The 26,300-nt window shown below is 34.4% G+C and overlaps 1 protein-coding gene across 1 annotated transcript in view; it reads right to left on the reverse strand.

Moving 5' to 3' along the window:
* The window catches only part of LOC128982414 (uncharacterized), a 52,695-nt gene extending 28,571 nt beyond the window's left edge, over positions 1-24,124 (reverse strand). The window contains exons 1-2 of the mRNA XM_054401372.1: positions 24,062-24,124; positions 22,111-22,331 (exon numbers count right to left, since the gene is read on the reverse strand). Of these exons, the coding sequence (XP_054257347.1) occupies positions 22,111-22,331; positions 24,062-24,124 (284 nt within the window). The remainder of the gene's footprint in view (positions 1-22,110; positions 22,332-24,061) is intronic.
* Positions 24,125-26,300: the final 2,176 nt, after the last annotated feature.

Below are 26,300 nucleotides of genomic sequence, written 5' to 3' on the forward strand. Positions count from 1 at the left end.
TATGTTCTATAGTTTAATTTAGGTTGCCAATGACACAAATATTGAGACTATAGCCAATTCCATTAATCTTAAGAATGCTAAGATATGAGTAGTAAGTAGGCCTACTAAAAATAACGTCAATATAACAAAATTCAGAATATTGTAAAACAATATCTGACATACATTGGGAATTTACACAAATTTTTTTATTTGTTATTAAAAAAAAACAACCTACTTACGTTTCGCGATAAAAGGGTCCTATTATATATTAAACAATATTGCAAATGTATTGTCAATCAAATTATTTGTTACAATCTCCAAAAGTTTCCAGGAAGTAAGGTCCACAGTAAAAACAATATTAATAATAATTTGTGAGTAGTAGCCAAAGGTCACTCCTATCGCACCACCTGTCAGGGCAGGTGGGGTGAATTAATTGAGTTTAAAGCCCATCAGGCGGAAATGGTTGCTTCCGGTGCTACGTCACTTTGTGACGTCATAGGTGATGGAATACGTCATGAGAGGGTGACGTATGTGGTATGACGTAGGATTGGGATTATAAGTCAAAACTGCAGTTGGGTTTTATGCGGGTGTTTCGGGTGATACGTCACTTGTGACGTATGTGGGTAGTGACGTAGGTTGTTGAGGTAATTTGTGTGTGTTTAAAAGAATGGGAAACTACTTTACACTTATAGTGTAGGATAGCTTCTTTCTTTTGTTTATTCTTTATTTATAGAAAACAGAAGGAATGAGAGTAAGTTGTACAGTGTGGAAGTCAACAAGATTTCGTTGTCAGCTCATGACGACAAAAGATTCGTTTGTAATGATGGCATTACAAAACAGCTGAGAATTAAAAGATGGAGAACGAGGTTAAGTTTGACTAAACTCGAGTGTAAATGGAATAAGTCAGAAATAGAGACTCAAGTGTAAGATTGGAAATAGCTGAAAAATTGATTGCCAAACCAAACTTTATAGATCGAACAGTGTACAATGAGATCTTGGGAAGGTCATCTTTTCTTTTTTTTACAGAACAACTGGCAGCTGTACATATGAGTAAGACGAAACTTCTATTCAACAAAGCAATCTACTCTACATCGAGTTTATTTGATTCATCCACCGTTGGTGTTAATGGTTGTTTATATCTAAAATTTGGTACTTTTAAACAATGTCCAAATTCAAACTATCCCCCTTAACTGACGTGTCTAGTCTACGTACCGTACAGAGAAGTACTTGACCATCTGTCTGTATGATGTACAAACGGTTGTATTCAGTCTGTGTGATAATCAGAAAGAAAACCTGAGCTCACTGACTGTGCAACAAGTCGGTAGAGCAGTACACTACTGTTGAATGCAAAATAAAAAAAGGAAGCTAGCCTACAGTTGTAATGATGGCATTAGGACTTTGACAATGGAAATAGCTGCATCGACCGAACCATTTACAATGAAAACTTAGTAGGCATTCATATGAGTAAAACCACAGTGATGTTAAACAAACCATTGAGCTTAATAAGATTGCATTATCAACTCATGATGATAAAAGATACATCTTATCCAATGGGATAAGTTCCTTACCATGGGGACACTCAAAAATTCCACAAGAAGAATTCGTCGAGATGGAAGAAGAACACTCGCTTTTGACAGACTAAGCTTGAAGTAATTTGCATAAGGGGGGTCTCCATAGCACAGGGTTATTTGGTCTAGACCTGTGTGAACCTCTTTCCCCCTGATTTTAAACAAACCAATCTATATTGGTATGTCCATATTAGATTTGAGCAAAGTACGAATGTATGACTTTTACTACGATATTATGAAGTCTCAACCGTTTGGTGTTCATATATAAAATTTGGTACTTTTAAACAATTTCCCAGTTGAAATTACCCCCATTAGCTTATCTGCTACGTGCCGTACAGAGTATAACTGTCCACCTGCCTGTATGATGTACAAAAAGGTTGTATTCAGTAGAGCAGTACACTACTGTTGAATGCAAAAAACTTGAACCCGCATTAATCGTTCCGTTGGTGGACACGCACACACACACACACACACACACACACACACACACACACACACCTGCGGGCGGTGTGGGTAAAGCAGTACGCTACTTTGAATTTGAACTATCTAAGTCGGTAATGTAGCACTGTATGAAAAAATATTTCCAACTCTAAACATTCTTGATCACAGTTTAGTATTACTTTTAATTCTGTAGGTTAATGCTGCTCTGTAAGCGGTAGTTGTTTAATACCGGAGATCTGGAAATACAATGACGGAGACAATATTTATTCAAAGAAGCTCTCTCTCTCCTTGTATCGTAGTGGGAGTAGCGTGAGTCCTTGATCTAAGAGGTTTGCGGGTTCGATCCCTACCAATCATAAAAAAACGTTATATTTTTATTTTATTTTATACATATCTACTTGCTGTAGTTCATAACAAATGCAAAACAAATGATAATTCATGTATCGAATGTTAAAAACAGTTAAAAGAAGGCTTAATTGGAACTTTACAGTTGAGTATAAAAAATGGCCTTTGTAAAGGCCACCAATGTTAAATGTTAAATTTACATTTCGTAGGTGTTTTGTACTCTTGGGATGAGAGGTAATCTAAATGATGTTTGTTTCTAGCGGTTGGTAGTTTATGAAGCTATGTATGAACTAGAGGTTCACGGGTTCGATCCTTACCAATCACCAAAACGCTTAATTTACTGTTGATGTAATATGTTGATTTTTGGTATGGTATCGTATCGTATCGTAGTGGTAGTAGTGTGATTCCTTGATCTCAGAGGTTTGCGGGTTCGATTCCCACCAATCACAAACAAAACATTATATATTTTTATTTTATTTTATACATATCTACTTGCTGTAGTCCATAACAAATGCAAAACAAAAATGATAATTCATGTATCCAATGTTAAAAACAACTGAAAGAAGGCTTAAGTGGAACTTTACCGTTGAGCATAAAAAATGGTCTTTGTAAAGGCCACCAAATGTTGGATGTTAAATTTACATTTCGTAGGTGTTATGTACTCTTGGGATGATGGGTGGTCTGAATTTATGTTTCATCCTAGTAGTTGGCTGTGTATGAGCCAGAAGTTCACGGGTTCGAGCCTTACCAATTACCAAACGTTTAATTTACAGTTGGAGTAATATGTTGATTTTTGGAGAAACTAATTTTAAGTATCTCTATTTGCACCGAGAATTGAAAAAATAACTGCTGCCTTACTGATAACCTATGTTAAGTAATATAGGCCTAAGTTGGCTTATTTTATTTCTTTGATTTGAGGCATCCCCCTGTGGGATAAATTTTAATTCCTTTTACTTACATATAAAATAAACACTTTAAAACAATTTCCAGGTTTTCGAGAATGATTTAAAGGCACGGCAAATGTTTTAGCTAATTTTACTGGTCTAAGTGGTCAGCAAACTGGTTTTTAGTGGACGGTAAACACTAAAACAAATGCATTTCGCTAATGCAAGTGTTTCATACAAGCACAAGATGCTAAAAGCTCTAGTAAAAATTAATAAAAATTCCACGATCGAATAAACAAAATCTTGAATAAAATCCCTACAGAGCTGTCGGGGTTTACTTAATATAATCGAACGGAGAATTTATCACGATACGGTTTAAAACAAATTTTATATTAATATTCGTAGCTGATTGTTCGAATCAACCTACTCCCAAGACTTGGTTCTTTCACCCGCCAAGAAAAAACAAAAAAAAAAACGGGGTTTAGAACTCAGATGACGAGTTTCGGGGTATTTAAACAACGAATTAACTCAAATAAATGTACGTAACACTTATTCGTTAAGCGAACGGAACAAATGTACTTTCGTAGCTAATTGATCCAAACAAACCGAAATATATCCACCGCTATTCACTGACAGGTAGGAACTGGTGGGGATTTATACGAGTCGGCAAAACTAAGTTACTAAAATTTAGATATTGAAAATCTAATTTGGAGCGGGTAAAATAAGTGGCAGATGAGTATGCGTAAGTTATAACGGGAAATAAACGTAGCTAACCTTCGTAATAAAATCGTAGCGTTATGTTGCGCGTTGTCGTATACTTCGTGTGAGAGGCTTGTTCGGAGCTAGTAGGCGGTCTGGATGAAAGTATGTGTCAGATTGCTGTTTATTTGAATTTTGTTAACAATACTATTTTTGAGACGGTTAAGGAAGTGGTATTTAACATGTCGCGTGACTAATTGATTATGTTGATTACTTGATTACTTGACTACGCTATTAAAGTTGGGAAAAGCCCTTTCGAATTAGGCTAGAATGGCCTTGATAAGACACTATGGTAGAGTTCTGTAGCTGTCGATAATCTGGAATATTAGAACCAAAAATTAATTTTAATTATATTAGATATTATATAATTTTTATTGAATTTGAGCTTATTTTAATTTTATTTTAAAACAGCTGTACTCCCACGATTGGCGAATGGATCATACTGTAGTAAGCGACTAAGCGTTGGCCGGTCCATCTCCCGGCTGTTTGGCTTTAGAACTGAATAAATTGTAGTACAGTGAATGAATTAATTAAATATTATGCAAGTTATATTCCTAATAATGAATGACAGCAAGAATAAATAAAATACATTTTTCTGATAAACTACAAACAATTATTCAATAGGCTATACAATTATATCCTAGACATTTTATCCATACCGTGGTTAAAAGTGGACTTCTATAAGCCTGTGTAATTAATTATCCTATGTATTAAAACGTGACAGGGTTTCTTTATTTCACGATTCTGAATCAACCACTTGACGGATTTTCATGATTTTTGTGTTGAACGAAAGATCATTTTGAGAACTAGGGAATGTCGAAGCCATAATTTTAGATTAGGGTTTCAGTTTTTTTAGAAATTAAGTTTAAATTTTCAAAAAATCTAGCAGCCGACGGGCGAGTTTTAAGTCGTTTTAATGGTGGTTTAACTAACAGCTGGTTTCTAACTGTCATTGAAATGTTTATGTTACAAGTTGTTTGTATACAAAAATATTGGATCGTCTGAGTTCGCCTACACACTATTTCACTTTAGAATGTAATTTCTTTGCTACCGTAAAAGATCTATGTTATCAGGGGATTGTTTAGTTATGAACTAAACATCTAATCGTATAATCAAGTTTTGTCATAAATGCAATCCGTCTAAGTATAGGCCTAAGTGCTTAATAATTTAAAATATAAGTGGTTTACGTGTTGATACATCTTTTTCTAAATGTTTGAATATAAGTATACATACATACAGTATTCATAAGTAGTAGTAGTATGCATACAGTACACATTGTATTCGTAATGAAAATGTCAACCGGCGTAGTAGGTCTCCAGAAAACTGACCAGTAAGCTGCAGGGTGTCAGTGGAAACCAAAATCGATTCATACCATATCATAACTATCCCAGTACAGTAGTACTGTATGATTCAGAAACTTTATAAAGGGGTATATTCCAAAAGTAGACCAAAAGGCTCGGATCTCAGATGGGCTGGGCAGGCTTTGCATGGCGAAGATAAGATACTTCAACTTTTAAAAGTGTATTCTAAGGAGTACTACAAGGTAGACGACCACTTGGAAGACCAAGTAATGAAAGACATCCTCAGACTGGTATCTTTCTTAGAAATGGCATGGGATGGAAGAGAACGGGAGGCCAGGATCATTTTAGAGGTTTCAGTGGTCAAGGTAAAATAAGGTATGGTAAGTGATAGTATGCAGTGGAAGGTGGTATGTAGCTACTGTACTCAAAGCCTGGGTGTGTGTGTGTGAATCGGCCACCAAGTTGTGAACTAGCTGTTCTGAATCATATTCAGTTTTAATTGACTACTCGATTCCCGTACTTAGGACGGGCCAACAGCTCGTTTACTTATTATTATGGTTGTAACTGGACGTATGTATAGTCCGTGGCTTGGCAATCGAATAAAAGTATTTATATGGGATAGGGTACTGTTATCAACATTTTAAATTACTGAATTGTTACCAAATTACTGTTTCACAAAATGCAGATTCCATATTTAGCCGAGCCATTAAAATGAGGATTTTCCGAACAATTATTAATATTACAGAATAGTATTTAATGACATACAACTTTTCACATTTCATCAATTATATGTTAGAGTTTTGCTATGGTCAAATCCAAATGTTCTCTTCTTTTGGTCTGTATATAGTAATTAGCTAGAATCATTGACTTTGTATAAAAGTCAATGCTATAATACTGTAAATGGTTTGTTAAGACCATATGCAAGCATTTTTTTTTAATCGATTCCCCGTTTAACCAACTATTCCAAAAGAAAAAATAATATGGTGCAACACAAATAAACAACCGATCACCTACCTATAACTTACACTTTACCTTCTTAATGCAACCTTACTTCAAAACACAATGTAGTCACGAATACTCATAAACCTTGACCTACCTTCCCCACATGCCTAAATTGGATCAGTGTTCAATCTGCGTTTTATTAAGTGTAATAACTTACTGTATCGGCGATGTATTCAACATAATATGAGGTATTATGGGATTAAATACCGATTTCGATGCAGATCAATATATCGCTTATTAAATCCTTACTAGTGTCCCTGTTGCTCGAATTCGAACAATTTCTAAGCATTAGAGGCGTTATTTTAAAAGGAATAACGTGCATAGTTTCTGATGACTTTATAACATTCGACCCAAAGATTATGGAAATATTCAAGATGTACGTAACAGAATATATCAAACTATCCAGGCTCTCTCACTTTTTTCATTGGAATATTTACGCCAACCCGAATTCAAATAGTAAATATTTCATTTCAACCAAGTCAGTAAATGTTTGTAGCAAACTGTAAAAGAAGCAAACTTATTGACTGCTTAAAATTAACATATGTTCTTCTTCTCACTTAATTTCTGACAACATCTGCAGTTGCATAACAATTTTTGTTTCCCATGTTAATCTTATGGAGAAATACGAAACTTTAAAGGGCCCCAGGGCCTCACTCTCTGATTATTTCTCTAAAAAGAATATTTCCTGCACAACTTCACGTTACGCTCTTTCCAATGAGACCAAAAACATGTCAATCGGTTCAGTAGTTTCGGAGGAGTAATTGTCAAAAAACATGCTTTGCGTATTAAATTGCGTTTCTAATCAGCTGGCAACATAAATAGGTGCCCAAGAGTAAACAGTCACTGCGATATGCTCCGCGCATTGACAAAGTTGTTCCGTATATTTTCGAAATTTGCAGTGAATTCCGCGCTTTAAAAAAGGTTTTAACGGTATTTTCTTGTTTTTTAAGATTATAGGACTGGTTTAAAAGAAAAGTCTAGAAAGTTCAGAAATACCTCAATGATTCTATTGTTTACATTTTTCTTGTAAACAAAAAAAACTGTCATGGCTACTTTAGTTCCCATAAGCCACACCATAAAAATTGGAAATTTTAAGTTCGTTTTAAATTGAATTAGCATTATCTAATTGAAATTTGTTTGTTTTGAAACCCATCTCACTAATAGTCTAAGTAATTTTGTTAAGTTGGCTGAAATGCGTTCACCCGTTATTGAGTGATGTTTCTTTATTTGTTGCATTGAAATTGATCCCAAAGAGCTACGCTCAATAAACATTATTAAGGAAGCCAACTTTGTCGATTGACTGTAGGAAAAAACTATTTTATTGAATTGTATTTTATTGAATTGTATTTTATTGAATTGTATTAATTGTAAGGTGAAAGCGAGTTGAGCGGAACAAACGTGATTTGATATTTGTATAAGTAACCAAATGTAAAAAAAGTCAAGCTTGTTTTATTAATAAAAATTTTAATATTTCAAATTTAGTTTTTTTACTTTATCTTGTTATTAGATACCTCTTCCAAAAGCGGATTATGGTAGTTTGGACAAGTAAACTATTACAGTAGTTGGAATCTGATATTAACATCCAAAAAGAGCATTAAAGTATAAAAAGAGAAAGGAAATTTAACATTCCAATTCAACTGTAGCCTACAACAAAAACATTGGACTTAATTTTTTACCCTTACAATCGGTTTAAATATTTAAGTATAAACAAAAAAAACAGTAACTATTAAAAAAACGAGTATTTAAATATAAAAACAGTAGGGGAAATTTGACATTTAAATTAAACTGTGCTACATAAAAAACGAATTTGACTTTATTTCAACCCTTGCAATCGGTCAAACTCAGCTTTCTTTGATGGAAATAATTTATGATTGTTAATACCAATTATTCTTGATGGAGGATATGATTGTAATGTAACTGGAATGTTTAGGACGATTCAGAAGCGGCATTTTAATACCAGCCTTTATAAAAAATAGACCTACGAAAAATTTAGGGCTTTTTTAAAGTAAGATTTAAATGGGAAACATCTCTCTAAAAAGACAAAAATGAACTGAATTATCAATCATGTATTTCAGTTGTGTCAAATGCAGGTCTAAACTTAAGTAATAAGTAAACATCCCATTCAGCTGATTTAAGTGAAAACAGAATAATAATAAGAAAAGAAGAAAGAAATTCATTGTGTGTTGGGAGCCACATGCAGTCGCTTTGGACCTCACACTGATAATATCAGTGTGAGAAGGCTATATAACTGTCACTATATTATAGTGACAGTGACAGTCACAGCGGCCCGTGGTCGACAGCGAGTTACAATGGTTACAAACGATTACCCGCTCTATGCGTCCGATGTCTGACTTTCATCAAAACAGGCAGGTGCCAGGCAGGTGGGTACTGTGCAGCTGTAAAGCTGTGAATCATTTCTTTCCCGCGATGGTGGGCAAAAATAGTTAAATTACTAAAATGTCAAAAAAAGTAGATATCTTTACTTATTTAATACACAAGCAGGTTTTTGTGACGATTACTCCTCCGAAACTACTGGACCGATTGACATGTTTTAGATGTCATTGGAAAGAGAATAACGTGAAGTTGTGCAGGAAACCTTCTTTTTACATGATTAACATGGGAAACAAAATTTGTTATGCAACTGCAGATGTTGTCAGAAATTAAGTGAGAAGAAGAACATATGTTAATTTTAAGCAGTCAATAAGTTTGCTTCTTTTACAGTTTGCTACAAACATTTACTTTTTGAATATGGGTTGACGTAAATACTACAATGGATAAACGCGAGAAAGAGTCAGGATAATTTGATATATGTACTAAAAAGAAAACTGAATCATCACTGTGCTTCATTTCTTAGTAATCATTAAAAAGAGCCGATTTACAAACTATGGAAACATAGAGAAGTTATAGAACACCACGTTCTACACATTGGACAAATGAACCGAATCGGTGTTGCATGTTAAAATTGCAGATCTATATTTAAATATTGTAAATTATTTGTAAAATTTTGTTGTACTTTCAGATCTCAGGTTTTTGAACAAAACTACCTGCAGTAGGATTATTCCTATTGCAGTAGGAATAACCTAAAAAATTTAAATTAATACTAAACCGTAATCAAAGGGATATATGCGGGATCAGGTTTAGCTAATAAATAATAGGTCTAAATTACCGCTTGCTGTTTTCTACATACAACTGATGCGGGGCTCTCAGCTATTTGATATATTATCTCACCGCTAAAAAATACAATTTCCTGCGGGGTTGTATACTACATTTCCGACTTGCTGTGTACGAATGCTGCTTTACTGACCTTTTTCTACACACCACAGCACAGGATGCGGGGTTCAGTTAAGACAGAGTTCTAATTTTTCTATAACAATACTGTGTGTTATTATGAACAATCTAATGTAAGTATGAGTAAGGGTAAAAACACAGTGGAGCCGGGCAGGTCGCATACTCGCATATACGCTGGTCCCCGAATTACGGCTGGTTACCTGGAGGGGTAGCTGGGACATACACACAGTGGCGCTCAGTATGTTGAACCTCGTTTGTACGAACCTCGATAAAACGAATTCCTCGATAAGACGAATTTTTTTAATCCCCTTGACACTTTCATATAGGCCAATGCTAAAAACACCTCTATACAACGTAGTAATTAAGTTAAAAGCCTCCATAAGACGAATTTGTTTGTGACATGGGCTAGGACTGATTAACCTCTATACAACGAATATTCTTAGCACAAAACCTCTACAAGACGAATGGTTCCACAAAGGCACACGGATAAAAACGTCTGATATTAATTTTTCTAGGCCCATTATTTTTTATTTTATTTCATGTGAAGTAAACAACAACCAAATAAATCAACTAAAACAAACAACACTCGATATACGCAGAATGGGCAGTGAAAGATCCTGCGTGGAACTTGCGAACTAGAGAACACGTGGCTGTGAAGTTCTGCTATTTGCGCATGTCCAAGTCGAGCCTTCCTGCTTGTAGCTCCCAAACAATCGACTAGCAAATCCTCTAGCTTGCCGCCTAGCTAACGCTAAAAGCTAACTAAAAAGCCGACGTCCGCCGCTCCCGCCGCGGGAGTACCGCGCGCGGATGTTTTTCCTCGAGCCATGTCACACCAAAAGTTCGCGCCCACAGCGGGAGTTTTGAAATGATTTCATTACAATTCGTTTTACCTGTTTAGTATGCCATGTAAATTTGCAGATTTTCTTAAGTAGTAAAGTGTTTAAGAAGCAATTAAATCTTAATTTATTTGTTAGGCCTAGTGTACTTTAACAAGTTTACTGCAGTTATTGTTTAAATTCAATTTAGACCTTGTGTTCGAAGTGCAAATATGGGGTTGAGGATAAATTATATACTTCCAGTATTTTGAACGTTATATTTCGCTACACTACAAATATTTTTAAATTTTTAATTCAAAACATAAGACCATTTTAAAACTAATGTAATTATTTTGCTAAGCCTTCTATTGAAAGTTCAAGTTTACATTGATGGTACAGGTTTGGTTGTTGCAAATTGATACAGTGGATGAAACAATAAAACGTTGTTTAATACGTCGGCAATATAAAAAATTTGATGGGGAACATTAAATTTTCACCGTAAACATAATTTTTGCATGGTAAACAAAAGTGTTTTTTCTGGTGATAAACGTATTACGAAGGTAATACAAAACAACATATATCATCACACAAAAGAAACATGTTAAATTTAATTTCAAACTGTATTATTTTTAAACTTGAAATAGCTTGGCCATTAGAAATGCTTATTTGCGCATGCGCTAGACAAAACTCCCGCCGCTGTACTCTCAAAAAGTCGCTCAGCAGGCGGACGTGGCGGACACTACCGCACGCTCGCGGGCGCGCGGTAGTGCGGTGTGACTTGGCACATTTGATAACATGGTGAGCGATTTTCCAAAGTCCGCTCCCGCCGCGGGAGCTACCTGCTAGGTGTGACTGTGTGCGTACCCATAACAACGCGTGCTTTAATTCTACATCGCAGTAAGCGAGTAAGCGACCGGCCGCTAATATAGTATTTTACTTACAAATGCTGATATTGTAAGAGTTTAAATGTAAAACCATTGTATGTTTACAGTGATCTTTTTCAAGAGTTTACCGCGAATAAAAAAAAACATTAAGTTTTATTCGTGATTAGTTCTTTCAAAATGTAAAATATTGAATAAAATAAGTAATTAATTAAAGAGTCCTGATAGAAAATTTCGTAATAGAAGTAAATAACCCACACGACTAGAATGGACCAAAATTGCAACAAATGATACTACTCAATTTTGTCTCGAGCTTTGCATAATTATGTGACCCAACAGGAACCAGTTGAGTAAACTGGTTTTCTGGCTGAATTTTAGACACTTCTGAGTGATATTCATTAAGTCTTCACGCACGGTAGATTGACGTTGTTTTTTATTTAAACCCTAGAATCAAGGTTTATTCAACTGAGACTTTGCACGTGGTAATATGGTGTTGTGTGTGTGTGCTTTATTTGCACGTTATGTGTTGTTAATGCTTTATTCTTCGACTTGAACTGTTGTTGGAACTAGCATGTCAATATGCTATAAGGATTACAGTGGCGTAAGTAGGGATTCTGAACTAGGAAAATACTACAGCTTATTATTTCAGAGCATTAGATAATGACTTTCACCCCGGGACCTTGATCGTTCAAAACGGGTTTTTGCCAGTGGATGGAATAATACTAACCTTACCCATGGTTTTTGCTATAATGTTCCCTAAAGGAATCAATGAAACATATTCAGAGAAAGCATTTGCTCTGAGGATGTTTTGAGTTTATTCAAACCTGACAATTTTACATCTACAAAAACATTGTATAAATAAGCGTTAAGTAGCTTTGACCCATAATATAGTCCATAATTTATTGTATTAAATTGAAATAGGGACATTCCATGACTGAACGCAGTAATATTTTTGGAATCTTTACTAAGGGATAATTGCATATAACTTTTTAGACAAACCAACCTGTTTTGAGAATGAGCCTGATTTGTTATTCATTTTGTAGTAGTTTATGCTCAACTATATTTAAAAGTGTTTTAAATATACGTAGGGTAAAGTGCCCGTATGTATTGTACTACTTCAGATATATACACTGGCGAAGGCTAAAATGTTTGAATGTGAGACAATAATATCCAAGTATTGAGTGAGCTGAATTTTAATTAAGTCCTGTAAGTAGGTCAAGGTCATTTAAAAATAATGCCAAAAAAAGGGATAGACCAAAATAGGGTCTATCCCTTCTTTTGTTTTGGTAGGGGAGCTAATGTTTGTTTTATTTTTATGTTTGTGTGTAAGTCTGAATTGGCCAAAGACAAATGTTACAGTCCTACTTTGACAATAGTCAGTTCTTCCTACGGTCTGTACTAATAGATTTGCCTTTCGGACACATCAGCTGAGGCCAGGGGTTGTTCTTCCAACGGTCAATCCCCATAGAAATGTGTGTGTGAGTGTATGCCTAGGTTATAAACTTATTATTGGTTTTTATGCTTCTGTTTTGTGTGAACGTAAGAACTTTGTAACATATAATGATCAACTCAAGTTTAAATTTTATACCTGAAATGGAACATCAATTATTAAGAAATATAACACTCTTACACCAATACCAAAGACAAGACTTAACCCCATCTAAACTACAAGCAACATACTACACATGCTCCACATGCAATGGGTGATATATCTTTAAGCTGAAATGGTACCAATTCCAAAACTTAAAGAATATTTCACATTCAGTCTCATATAACCATTCACTGCGAGTGGTTACATGAGACTGACTTACCTCTCGCAGCTTTGCAAAACTCGTGAAAGGGAGAGGAAGAAGTACAGGGAGGGGGAAGTTCCCCTACTTTACAACATCTACAATGACTAGTTGTTGACCACCAGCTGTCGCTGTCATCAGGCAGCTGGATGCTGGATGTCCAAGTTATGTAATCACACCGGCATTTTAATTTTGAAACATGAACGATTTCAGTCTTTTGTGACACAATATAAAAGGGTGATGTGTCTGCTCGATCAACATACTTTTTGTTATTCATTGAGTGTGAAAATATGATAATAAAAAACACAGGTGAAACGTCAAACCAGAATCATCAACTACCCTTGTTGCACATTTACCATACAGCTTTAATATCAAAAATATCAACACATCATCAAAACCCATTGATCAGACATGACTAAAGTGATGAAATATTTAAGTTAGAATGTAACTAAGGGTAAAAAAATGTTAATGCAATATTTACATATAATTATTTGACTTTTTATATTTATAATGTGATTTCTATAACAATTTTCTTTTATTTTAAAGAATTTTAAAGGATACCTCCTTAAGTTGTTAAAAAGTAGGATCTAATAAAGATACTCTTATAGCTAGTTTTAAACTTGTTACAATTCAATAAAATAGTTTTTTCCTACAGTCAATCGACAAAGTTGGCTTCCTTAATAATGTTTATTGAGCGTAGCTCTTTGGGATCAATTTCAATGCAACAAATAAAGAAACATCACTCAATAACGGGTGAACGCATTTCAGCCAACTTAACAAAATTAAATTAATCTAGAGGTTAAATACCTTTAATCCGTCAAAGTGATCAAACGTCACCGATGAGCGGCGACCGGTTTCAGCCCAGCTATGGGGCCATCTTCAGGCGATGAAGGAACATAAATATCACTCCGAAGAGGTCGTCATACAGTCCATAAATACGTCACGAGAAACAACACATAGATACATTATTTACAAACACACGTGTGGCCACAAATTAACTGCGCGGCGGACGGTACGCGTACATTAAGTTGCTAGTCCAGACTCCTTCTCACACTGATATTATCAGTGTGAGGTCCAAAGCGACTGCATGTGGCTCCCAACACACAATGAATTTCTTTCTTCTTTTCTTATTATTATTCTGTTTTCACTTAAATCAGCTGAATGGGATGTTTACTTATTACTTAAGTTTAGACCTGCATTTGACACAACTGAAATACATGATTGATAATTCAGTTCATTTTTGTCTTTTTAGAGAGATGTTTCCCATTTAAATCTTACTTTAAAAAAGCCCTAAATTTTTCGTAGGTCTATTTTTTATAAAGGCTGGTATTAAAATGCCGCTTCTGAATCGTCCTAAACATTCCAGTTACATTACAATCATATCCTCCATCAAGAATAATTGGTATTAACAATCATAAATTATTTCCATCAAAGAAAGCTGAGTTTGACCGATTGCAAGGGTTGAAATAAAGTCAAATTCGTTTTTTATGTAGCACAGTTTAATTTAAATGTCAAATTTCCCCTACTGTTTTTATATTTAAATACTCGTTTTTTTAATAGTTACTGTTTTTTTGTTTATACTTAAATATTTAAACCGATTGTAAGGGTAAAAAATTAAGTCCAATGTTTTTGTTGTAGGCTACAGTTGAATTGGAATGTTAAATTTCCTTTCTCTTTTTATACTTTAATGCTCTTTTTGGATGTTAATATCAGATTCCAACTACTGTAATAGTTTACTTGTCCAAACTACCATAATCCGCTTTTGGAAGAGGTATCTAATAACAAGATAAAGTAAAAAAACTAAATTTGAAATATTAAAATTTTTATTAATAAAACAAGCTTGACTTTTTTTACATTTGGTTACTTATACAAATATCAAATCACGTTTGTTCCGCTCAACTCGCTTTCACCTTACAATTAATACAATTCAATAAAATACAATTCAATAAAATACAATTCAATAAAATAGTTTTTTCCTACAGTCAATCGACAAAGTTGGCTTCCTTAATAATGTTTATTGAGCGTAGCTCTTTGGGATCAATTTCAATGCAACAAATAAAGAAACATCACTCAATAACGGGTGAACGCATTTCAGCCAACTTAACAAAATTACTTAGACTATTAGTGAGATGGGTTTCAAAACAAACAAATTTCAATTAGATAATGCTAATTCAATTTAAAACGAACTTAAAATTTCCAATTTTTATGGTGTGGCTTATGGGAACTAAAGTAGCCATGACAGTTTTTTTTGTTTACAAGAAAAATGTAAACAATAGAATCATTGAGGTATTTCTGAACTTTCTAGACTTTTCTTTTAAACCAGTCCTATAATCTTAAAAAACAAGAAAATACCGTTAAAACCTTTTTTAAAGCGCGGAATTCACTGCAAATTTCGAAAATATACGGAACAACTTTGTCAATGCGCGGAGCATATCGCAGTGACTGTTTACTCTTGGGCACCTATTTATGTTGCCAGCTGATTAGAAACGCAATTTAATACGCAAAGCATGTTTTTTGACAATTACTCCTCCGAAACTACTGAACCGATTGACATGTTTTTGGTCTCATTGGAAAGAGCGTAACGTGAAGTTGTGCAGGAAATATTCTTTTTAGAGAAATAATCAGAGAGTGAGGCCCTGGGGCCCTTTAAAGTTTCGTATTTCTCCATAAGATTAACATGGGAAACAAAAATTGTTATGCAACTGCAGATGTTGTCAGAAATTAAGTGAGAAGAAGAACATATGTTAATTTTAAGCAGTCAATAAGTTTGCTTCTTTTACAGTTTGCTACAAACATTTACTGACTTGGTTGAAATGAAATATTTACTATTTGAATTCGGGTTGGCGTAAATATTCCAATGAAAAAAGTGAGAGAGCCTGGATAGTTTGATATATTCTGTTACGTACATCTTGAATATTTCCATAATCTTTGGGTCGAATGTTATAAAGTCATCAGAAACTATGCACGTTATTCCTTTTAAAATAACGCCTCTAATGCTTAGAAATTGTTCGAATTCGAGCAACAGGGACACTAGTAAGGATTTAATAAGCGATATATTGATCTGCATCGAAATCGGTATTTAATCCCATAATACCTCATATTATGTTGAATACATCGCCGATACAGTAAGTTATTACACTTAATAAAACGCAGATTGAACACTGATCCAATTTAGGCATGTGGGGAAGGTAGGTCAAGGTTTATGAGTATTCGTGACTACATTGTGTTTTGAAGTAAGGTTGCATTAAGAAGGTAAAGTGTAAGTTATAGGTAGGTGATCGGTTGTTTATTTGTGTTGCACCATATTATTTTTTCTTTTGGAATAGTTGGTTAAACGGGGAATCGATTAAAAAAAAATGCTTGCATATGGTCTTAACAAACCATTTACAGTATTATAGCATTGACTTTTATACAAAGTCAATGATTCTAGCTAATTACTATATACAGACCAAAAGAAGAGAACATTTGGATTTGACCATAGCAAAACTCTAACATATAATTGATGAAATGTGAAAAGTTGTATGTCATTAAATACTATTCTGTAATATTAATAATTGTTCGGAAAATCCTCATTTTAATGGCTCGGCTAAATATGGAATCTGCATTTTGTGAAACAGTAATTTGGTAACAATTCAGTAATTTAAAATGTTGATAACAGTACCCTATCCCATATAAATACTTTTATTCGATTGCCAAGCCACGGACTATACATACGTCCAGTTACAACCATAATAATAAGTAAACGAGCTGTTGGCCCGTCCTAAGTACGGGAATCGAGTAGTCAATTAAAACTGAATATGATTCAGAACAGCTAGTTCACAACTTGGTGGCCGATTCACACACACACACCCAGGCTTTGAGTACAGTAGCTACATACCACCTTCCACTGCATACTATCACTTACCATACCTTATTTTACCTTGACCACTGAAACCTCTAAAATGATCCTGGCCTCCCGTTCTCTTCCATCCCATGCCATTTCTAAGAAAGATACCAGTCTGAGGATGTCTTTCATTACTTGGTCTTCCAAGTGGTCGTCTACCTTGTAGTACTCCTTAGAATACACTTTTAAAAGTTGAAGTATCTTATCTTCGCCATGCAAAGCCTGCCCAGCCCATCTGAGATCCGAGCCTTTTGGTCTACTTTTGGAATATACCCCTTTATAAAGTTTCTGAATCATACAGTACTACTGTACTGGGATAGTTATGATATGGTATGAATCGATTTTGGTTTCCACTGACACCCTGCAGCTTACTGGTCAGTTTTCTGGAGACCTACTACGCCGGTTGACATTTTCATTACGAATACAATGTGTACTGTATGCATACTACTACTACTTATGAATACTGTATGTATGTATACTTATATTCAAACATTTAGAAAAAGATGTATCAACACGTAAACCACTTATATTTTAAATTATTAAGCACTTAGGCCTATACTTAGACGGATTGCATTTATGACAAAACTTGATTATACGATTAGATGTTTAGTTCATAACTAAACAATCCCCTGATAACATAGATCTTTTACGGTAGCAAAGAAATTACATTCTAAAGTGAAATAGTGTGTAGGCGAACTCAGACGATCCAATATTTTTGTATACAAACAACTTGTAACATAAACATTTCAATGACAGTTAGAAACCAGCTGTTAGTTAAACCACCATTAAAACGACTTAAAACTCGCCCGTCGGCTGCTAGATTTTTTGAAAATTTAAACTTAATTTCTAAAAAAACTGAAACCCTAATCTAAAATTATGGCTTCGACATTCCCTAGTTCTCAAAATGATCTTTCGTTCAACACAAAAATCATGAAAATCCGTCAAGTGGTTGATTCAGAATCGTGAAATAAAGAAACCCTGTCACGTTTTAATACATAGGATAATTAATTACACAGGCTTATAGAAGTCCACTTTTAACCACGGTATGGATAAAATGTCTAGGATATAATTGTATAGCCTATTGAATAATTGTTTGTAGTTTATCAGAAAAATGTATTTTATTTATTCTTGCTGTCATTCATTATTAGGAATATAACTTGCATAATATTTAATTAATTCATTCACTGTACTACAATTTATTCAGTTCTAAAGCCAAACAGCCGGGAGATGGACCGGCCAACGCTTAGTCGCTTACTACAGTATGATCCATTCGCCAATCGTGGGAGTACAGCTGTTTTAAAATAAAATTAAAATAAGCTCAAATTCAATAAAAATTATATAATATCTAATATAATTAAAATTAATTTTTGGTTCTAATATTCCAGATTATCGACAGCTACAGAACTCTACCATAGTGTCTTATCAAGGCCATTCTAGCCTAATTCGAAAGGGCTTTTCCCAACTTTAATAGCGTAGTCAAGTAATCAAGTAATCAACATAATCAATTAGTCACGCGACATGTTAAATACCACTTCCTTAACCGTCTCAAAAATAGTATTGTTAACAAAATTCAAATAAACAGCAATCTGACACATACTTTCATCCAGACCGCCTACTAGCTCCGAACAAGCCTCTCACACGAAGTATACGACAACGCGCAACATAACGCTACGATTTTATTACGAAGGTTAGCTACGTTTATTTCCCGTTATAACTTACGCATACTCATCTGCCACTTATTTTACCCGCTCCAAATTAGATTTTCAATATCTAAATTTTAGTAACTTAGTTTTGCCGACTCGTATAAATCCCCACCAGTTCCTACCTGTCAGTGAATAGCGGTGGATATATTTCGGTTTGTTTGGATCAATTAGCTACGAAAGTACATTTGTTCCGTTCGCTTAACGAATAAGTGTTACGTACATTTATTTGAGTTAATTCGTTGTTTAAATACCCCGAAACTCGTCATCTGAGTTCTAAACCCCGTTTTTTTTTTGTTTTTTCTTGGCGGGTGAAAGAACCAAGTCTTGGGAGTAGGTTGATTCGAACAATCAGCTACGAATATTAATATAAAATTTGTTTTAAACCGTATCGTGATAAATTCTCCGTTCGATTATATTAAGTAAACCCCGACAGCTCTGTAGGGATTTTATTCAAGATTTTGTTTATTCGATCGTGGAATTTTTATTAATTTTTACTAGAGCTTTTAGCATCTTGTGCTTGTATGAAACACTTGCATTAGCGAAATGCATTTGTTTTAGTGTTTACCGTCCACTAAAAACCAGTTTGCTGACCACTTAGACCAGTAAAATTAGCTAAAACATTTGCCGTGCCTTTAAATCATTCTCGAAAACCTGGAAATTGTTTTAAAGTGTTTATTTTATATGTAAGTAAAAGGAATTAAAATTTATCCCACAGGGGGATGCCTCAAATCAAAGAAATAAAATAAGCCAACTTAGGCCTATATTACTTAACATAGGTTATCAGTAAGGCAGCAGTTATTTTTTCAATTCTCGGTGCAAATAGAGATACTTAAAATTAGTTTCTCCAAAAATCAACATATTACTCCAACTGTAAATTAAACGTTTGGTAATTGGTAAGGCTCGAACCCGTGAACTTCTGGCTCATACACAGCCAACTACTAGGATGAAACATAAATTCAGACCACCCATCATCCCAAGAGTACATAACACCTACGAAATGTAAATTTAACATCCAACATTTGGTGGCCTTTACAAAGACCATTTTTTATGCTCAACGGTAAAGTTCCACTTAAGCCTTCTTTCAGTTGTTTTTAACATTGGATACATGAATTATCATTTTTGTTTTGCATTTGTTATGGACTACAGCAAGTAGATATGTATAAAATAAAATAAAAATATATAATGTTTTGTTTGTGATTGGTGGGAATCGAACCCGCAAACCTCTGAGATCAAGGACTCACACTACTACCACTACGATACGATACGATACCATACCAAAAATCAACATATTACATCAACAGTAAATTAAGCGTTTTGGTGATTGGTAAGGATCGAACCCGTGAACCTCTAGTTCATACATAGCTTCATAAACTACCAACCGCTAGAAACAAACATCATTTAGATTACCTCTCATCCCAAGAGTACAAAACACCTACGAAATGTAAATTTAACATTTAACATTGGTGGCCTTTACAAAGGCCATTTTTTATACTCAACTGTAAAGTTCCAATTAAGCCTTCTTTTAACTGTTTTTAACATTCGATACATGAATTATCATTTGTTTTGCATTTGTTATGAACTACAGCAAGTAGATATGTATAAAATAAAATAAAAATATAACGTTTTTTTATGATTGGTAGGGATCGAACCCGCAAACCTCTTAGATCAAGGACTCACGCTACTCCCACTACGATACAAGGAGAGAGAGAGCTTCTTTGAATAAATATTGTCTCCGTCATTGTATTTCCAGATCTCCGGTATTAAACAACTACCGCTTACAGAGCAGCATTAACCTACAGAATTAAAAGTAATACTAAACTGTGATCAAGAATGTTTAGAGTTGGAAATATTTTTTCATACAGTGCTACATTACCGACTTAGATAGTTCAAATTCAAAGTAGCGTACTGCTTTACCCACACCGCCCGCAGGTGTGTGTGTGTGTGTGTGTGTGTGTGTGTGTGTGTGTGTGTGCGTGTCCACCAACGGAACGATTAATGCGGGTTCAAGTTTTTTGCATTCAACAGTAGTGTACTGCTCTACTGAATACAACCTTTTTGTACATCATACAGGCAGGTGGACAGTTATACTCTGTACGGCACGTAGCAGATAAGCTAATGGGGGTAATTTCAACTGGGAAATTGTTTAAAAGTACCAAATTTTATATATGAACACCAAACGGTTGAGACTTCATAATATCGTAGTAAAAGTCATACATTCGTACTTTGCTCAAATCTAATATGGACATACCAATATAGATTGGTTTGTTTAAAATCAGGGGGAAAGAGGTTCACACAGGTCTAGACCAAATAACCCTGTGCTATGGAGACCCCCCTTATGCAAATTACTTCAAGCTTAGTCTGTCAAAAGCGAGTGTTCTTCTTCCATCTCGACGAATTCTTCTTGTGGAATTTTTGAGTGTCCCCATGGTAAGGAACTTATCCCATTGGATAAGATGTATCTTTTATCATCATGAGTTGATAATGCAATCTTATTAAGCTCAATGGTTTGTTTAACATCACTGTGGTTTTACTCATATGAATGCCTACTAAGTTTTCATTGTAAATGGTTCGGTCGATGCAGCTATTTCCATTGTCAAAGTCCTAATGCCATCATTACAACTGTAGGCTAGCTTCCTTTTTTTATTTTGCATTCAACAGTAGTGTACTGCTCTACCGACTTGTTGCACAGTCAGTGAGCTCAGGTTTTCTTTCTGATTATCACACAGACTGAATACAACCGTTTGTACATCATACAGACAGATGGTCAAGTACTTCTCTGTACGGTACGTAGACTAGACACGTCAGTTAAGGGGGATAGTTTGAATTTGGACATTGTTTAAAAGTACCAAATTTTAGATATAAACAACCATTAACACCAACGGTGGATGAATCAAATAAACTCGATGTAGAGTAGATTGCTTTGTTGAATAGAAGTTTCGTCTTACTCATATGTACAGCTGCCAGTTGTTCTGTAAAAAAAAGAAAAGATGACCTTCCCAAGATCTCATTGTACACTGTTCGATCTATAAAGTTTGGTTTGGCAATCAATTTTTCAGCTATTTCCAATCTTACACTTGAGTCTCTATTTCTGACTTATTCCATTTACACTCGAGTTTAGTCAAACTTAACCTCGTTCTCCATCTTTTAATTCTCAGCTGTTTTGTAATGCCATCATTACAAACGAATCTTTTGTCGTCATGAGCTGACAACGAAATCTTGTTGACTTCCACACTGTACAACTTACTCTCATTCCTTCTGTTTTCTATAAATAAAGAATAAACAAAAGAAAGAAGCTATCCTACACTATAAGTGTAAAGTAGTTTCCCATTCTTTTAAACACACACAAATTACCTCAACAACCTACGTCACTACCCACATACGTCACAAGTGACGTATCACCCGAAACACCCGCATAAAACCCAACTGCAGTTTTGACTTATAATCCCAATCCTACGTCATACCACATACGTCACCCTCTCATGACGTATTCCATCACCTATGACGTCACAAAGTGACGTAGCACCGGAAGCAACCATTTCCGCCTGATGGGCTTTAAACTCAATTAATTCACCCCACCTGCCCTGACAGGTGGTGCGATAGGAGTGACCTTTGGCTACTACTCCTCCCCACTGGAGAGAGCTGGGGTCCGCGTGATCGCCAGGCCACGTACCCACGCAAGCGTGAGCCCCCTGCGGGGAAAACAGTTATGTAGTACTGTATGCTTAACTGTATGGGAGCGAGCTGGTCTAGTGGTTAGAGTGCGGGACTCCGGTTCAAATACCGTTATATGTGGGTCGTGGGTTCAAATACCGCCAAATCACCAATGGATTTTATCTAAGTGATAATGCCGTAGCCACTAGGTCTAGCTCGAAGTTATGTGAAAAACAATTCCGGGCTCGTGCCTAGCGTCCTAGGACAAAAAAAAAAAAAAAAAAACATGAACCTTGCAGAAAATGAATAACTTTTTATTTGTTAGGGAATATAATTGAATCACAAAGCATACTTATTTGCACAAAGAATGCCGGTTTCTTAGGTGTCATATCACAAGAAAATATCTGAAAAAGTTCTCAAATTGATCAATAATGGGATATTACCACATTTATTAGTGTGAGATTGCAAAGTTTGCATTGAGTGCCGTCTAAAGAGATTATTAACTTTTTGCTCGTTATATCTCACCTAGTCGTGTTTTCTTCTGTAGCAACATGTGGCTAAAGAACTTCACAATCTTGTAATTAAAGATACAACAAATTAATTACAAATAAAAGACCCAAACCGTAATGGATTGATTCGTTTTACTTATTTGCAATCAGAGAACCGAAAAAGTAGTCTCTACAGACCACACTGTAAAATAAATCCAAGCCTTTTTCATCTGTCTACAGTCTGTAACTGTATATTTTTGCAACAATTTAAGCTAAATACTATACCAATAAACGTTTTGACTGTATGCAAATAGTTTTAATACTGTAGAAAATAATGGTTATTTTATGCGAATACATAACTCTTTATCTTAAAAACTGATATATTCAAGCTTATGCCTAAGATTTAATCTGTACATTCTCACTGAATCTGCCCATTTCCTATAGTATCTGTGAATTTCAGTGTAAACTTAGCTTAATTCAACCTGTCAGGTTTCGTCCACAATGAGAGTGTCTGTGAATGTCTAAGATAACCAAACTTTACCATTACTCTTGCCCAATAAAGTACGCTTAAACAAACGCAAACACCACTATGCATTGCACGAATAATGTCCATTGTTTTCGAGGTGGTATTGAGATTTTGTGATAAAAACTGGTACTAACAACAGCTAGGATATAAAAAGAATTTCTGGACACTCAATTTAAAGTATTTAAACCATATTTCTTTGCGTATACCAATCAAAGTTTTTGAAAATATCTTTTGAAAATAATTAATTGGAACAAAAAAAAAACATACTTACCACAGTTTGTCTTATCTTTGTTATGAAATCCAACCGATGAAACAAATTTAAATAAATTATTTATATAAAATAGTAGTCTAACATAACATGGGGATTTGATAAGATCTATGTAGTCCAAATTCGTACTGAAAACTGAATACAACAAAAAACTTGGTTGTTACTAAACTATCCCTCCGACGTACTGCTCGAAGTTAAGTTTTTATGATTTGAAATATTTTAAAATTATGACTTAAATCCCCTTCTCAGCCTGCTTTAAGTTCGTAATTCGTTATTTAATAACACTCTAAAAGACAAATGAAACCAGGATAATTTTAATGGCGTAATTTTAGTAGCAAATTGTTTTCAAGATCGTTTTGATAGATAGAAATTTGTTACAAACGTGTAGACCCATATTTATTCGAACAAGTTCGCAAACCGGTATGATCGTTCTAAGGGAACGGGGTTTTGTAGGGGGGGTTTTTTGGGATAAAACATTTTTTCAACTTTTAAGATATATCTTTCCTCTTCTTTCTTCTTCTTTTCCTTCTTCTTCTTCTTCTTCTTCATCTCCTCTTTTATCTTCTTCTTCTGCTTCTACTTCTTCTTCTTCTTGGATCATATTTTATCCCTACCATTTTCAAAAGATAAACAGAAAAATTATGTATTTACTATGTTGAAGTGGTTTTAAATTGTTATTGGCTAAGGATATATTTCCAACTTAGCAATTATACAAAGATTTCAGACGAAGGCACTACGAAGAATAGTTGATGCCCCGTGGTTTGTCTCGAATCAAACAATCCATGAAGATTGCAAAATACCTACAGTGATTGAAGAAATAACCAGAATTAGCAAGAAATATCAAGAAAAACTCAAAACCCACCCAAACAATATTGCCGTAAACTTGCTGGACAACAGTGAATTTCCCAACAGACTAAAAACTGTGAAAGTTCTTGAACTCCCAAACCGATCTGTATAGTTTTAGTTCCATGACATGACTATTTTTTGCAAGATCTTTTACTGGGGAGATTCTTGACCGAGTCACTTAATTATATTATACCTTTTACTAATTGTTCACAGTACTGAACAGATTGTAAAATAAAATAAAGTAAAAAAGGATACATTTGAAAATTCCCACGTTATTCTCCTGGAGTTAAACTGCTATTGTTTGCATTTATTTAATTTATATTAAGCTAATATTATTTAAAAACACACACACTTTATTACCCTCTGTTAAGCATCAAACCTAGGTTCTTGTTAACCCTGATGTTGGTTTAATAGATTTAAGTAAAAATTAAATCAGGGTGAGGAAATTCGCTTGGTCTGCAGGTCTGCTTAGGCGTGGGTGTTTTGTTATCCGGCAAATATTGTGTAAGAACGCCTTCAGCAAACGCGAATAACAAATGTGTCTATAAACACAGATTAGCCCAATGATGCATGAATCCAAGTGTAGGCATATTTTTAAAGTAAAAAAATATATAAAAATAACCTAAATATATTAATATTGTTCATATGCGGGATTAGCAAGGGTTTCCAATAGACTGCATTCTAGAAATACTATATGGTTTATACTATGTCAAACATCTCAATAAACATCAATAGGTAACACGATCAAGGGCTTGAATCCTGCTAAGGTATATTAATATATATAACAATAGTTATTAGGTATTGATTATTTTTCACTCTTAACGTTTTGAAAAAGAACGAATAGGAGAGACTACAAAATTCAATTAACATGTTTCCTTTCTGAATACATATCAACTTTTGATTCATAGTTAGGAAGAACGATGTTTCACAAGAAATTGCTAGGAAAACAACGTCAGTAATTGTTAATGTTTAGCTAAAATAAATGTGAAACATTAAAATGAATACGTTAGTAATAGATCAATTCAAATCCATACAGTTCTGTACTTTTTGGCATATGTGTAAATATTTGCGGCTATATAATAAACAACAAATTTGTTGTCGTAATTAGTAAAACTATTTTATATTTTAATCAACAAGTATTTATTATTATTTTTTTCTCAAAATGTTTTGTCAACAATCACTAAGCAGACAACGTAAGTTTGTCAGATGAAAACATTAACAATGCGTTTGATTTAAATACAAATTAAATACAAAGCAAATTTATAAGTATAAAAAATCATTTATAAAAGATCCTCAAACAAAAGGCTTGTCACAACAAATGTCAAACGATTTTATGGTGGCAATAGGTCCCAAGGTATATAACAACTTCGGGAAGCATTCACACACAATTCTATGTCAACACTTTTTTCTGTTTCGTTCACTTTGATGTTTAAGCTCCAAACCAATACTCCATTACATTAATAAAAACGAAAGATGAAATTCAATTTACTCGCATATTTTTCTATTAAATTATATTCTGCTATCGTGATTTGTCAAGTATAATTAATTGGTAATTTAATAATACTCAAAAAGACAAATGAAACCAGGATAATTTAAATGGCGTCATTTTTGTAGCAAATTGTATTCAAGTATTCCAGTGACACCAGTGTTATTTTCTCAGCCAAGGGTTGGTGTCCAAACAATGATTGTGCACTAATCGATTGCCAAATACTGTATAACATTTGAATTAACTTCAGAAGATACCTGTGAAAACTACGGTTCAAAAGCTAATGAAACTTTTAAGATTTTACCCATTAAATATCATAGTTAGTTACTCTCATCGCTTACCCATGATAAAGATTGTTGACAAGCTAATGGGAGAAAGAATGTGTTAGATTGC

Source organism: Macrosteles quadrilineatus, unplaced genomic scaffold, assembly GCF_028750875.1.
Source record: "Macrosteles quadrilineatus isolate MER2022 unplaced genomic scaffold, UCM_ALF_1.0 Scaffold_298__1_contigs__length_111202, whole genome shotgun sequence".
NCBI lineage: Eukaryota > Metazoa > Arthropoda > Insecta > Hemiptera > Cicadellidae > Macrosteles > Macrosteles quadrilineatus.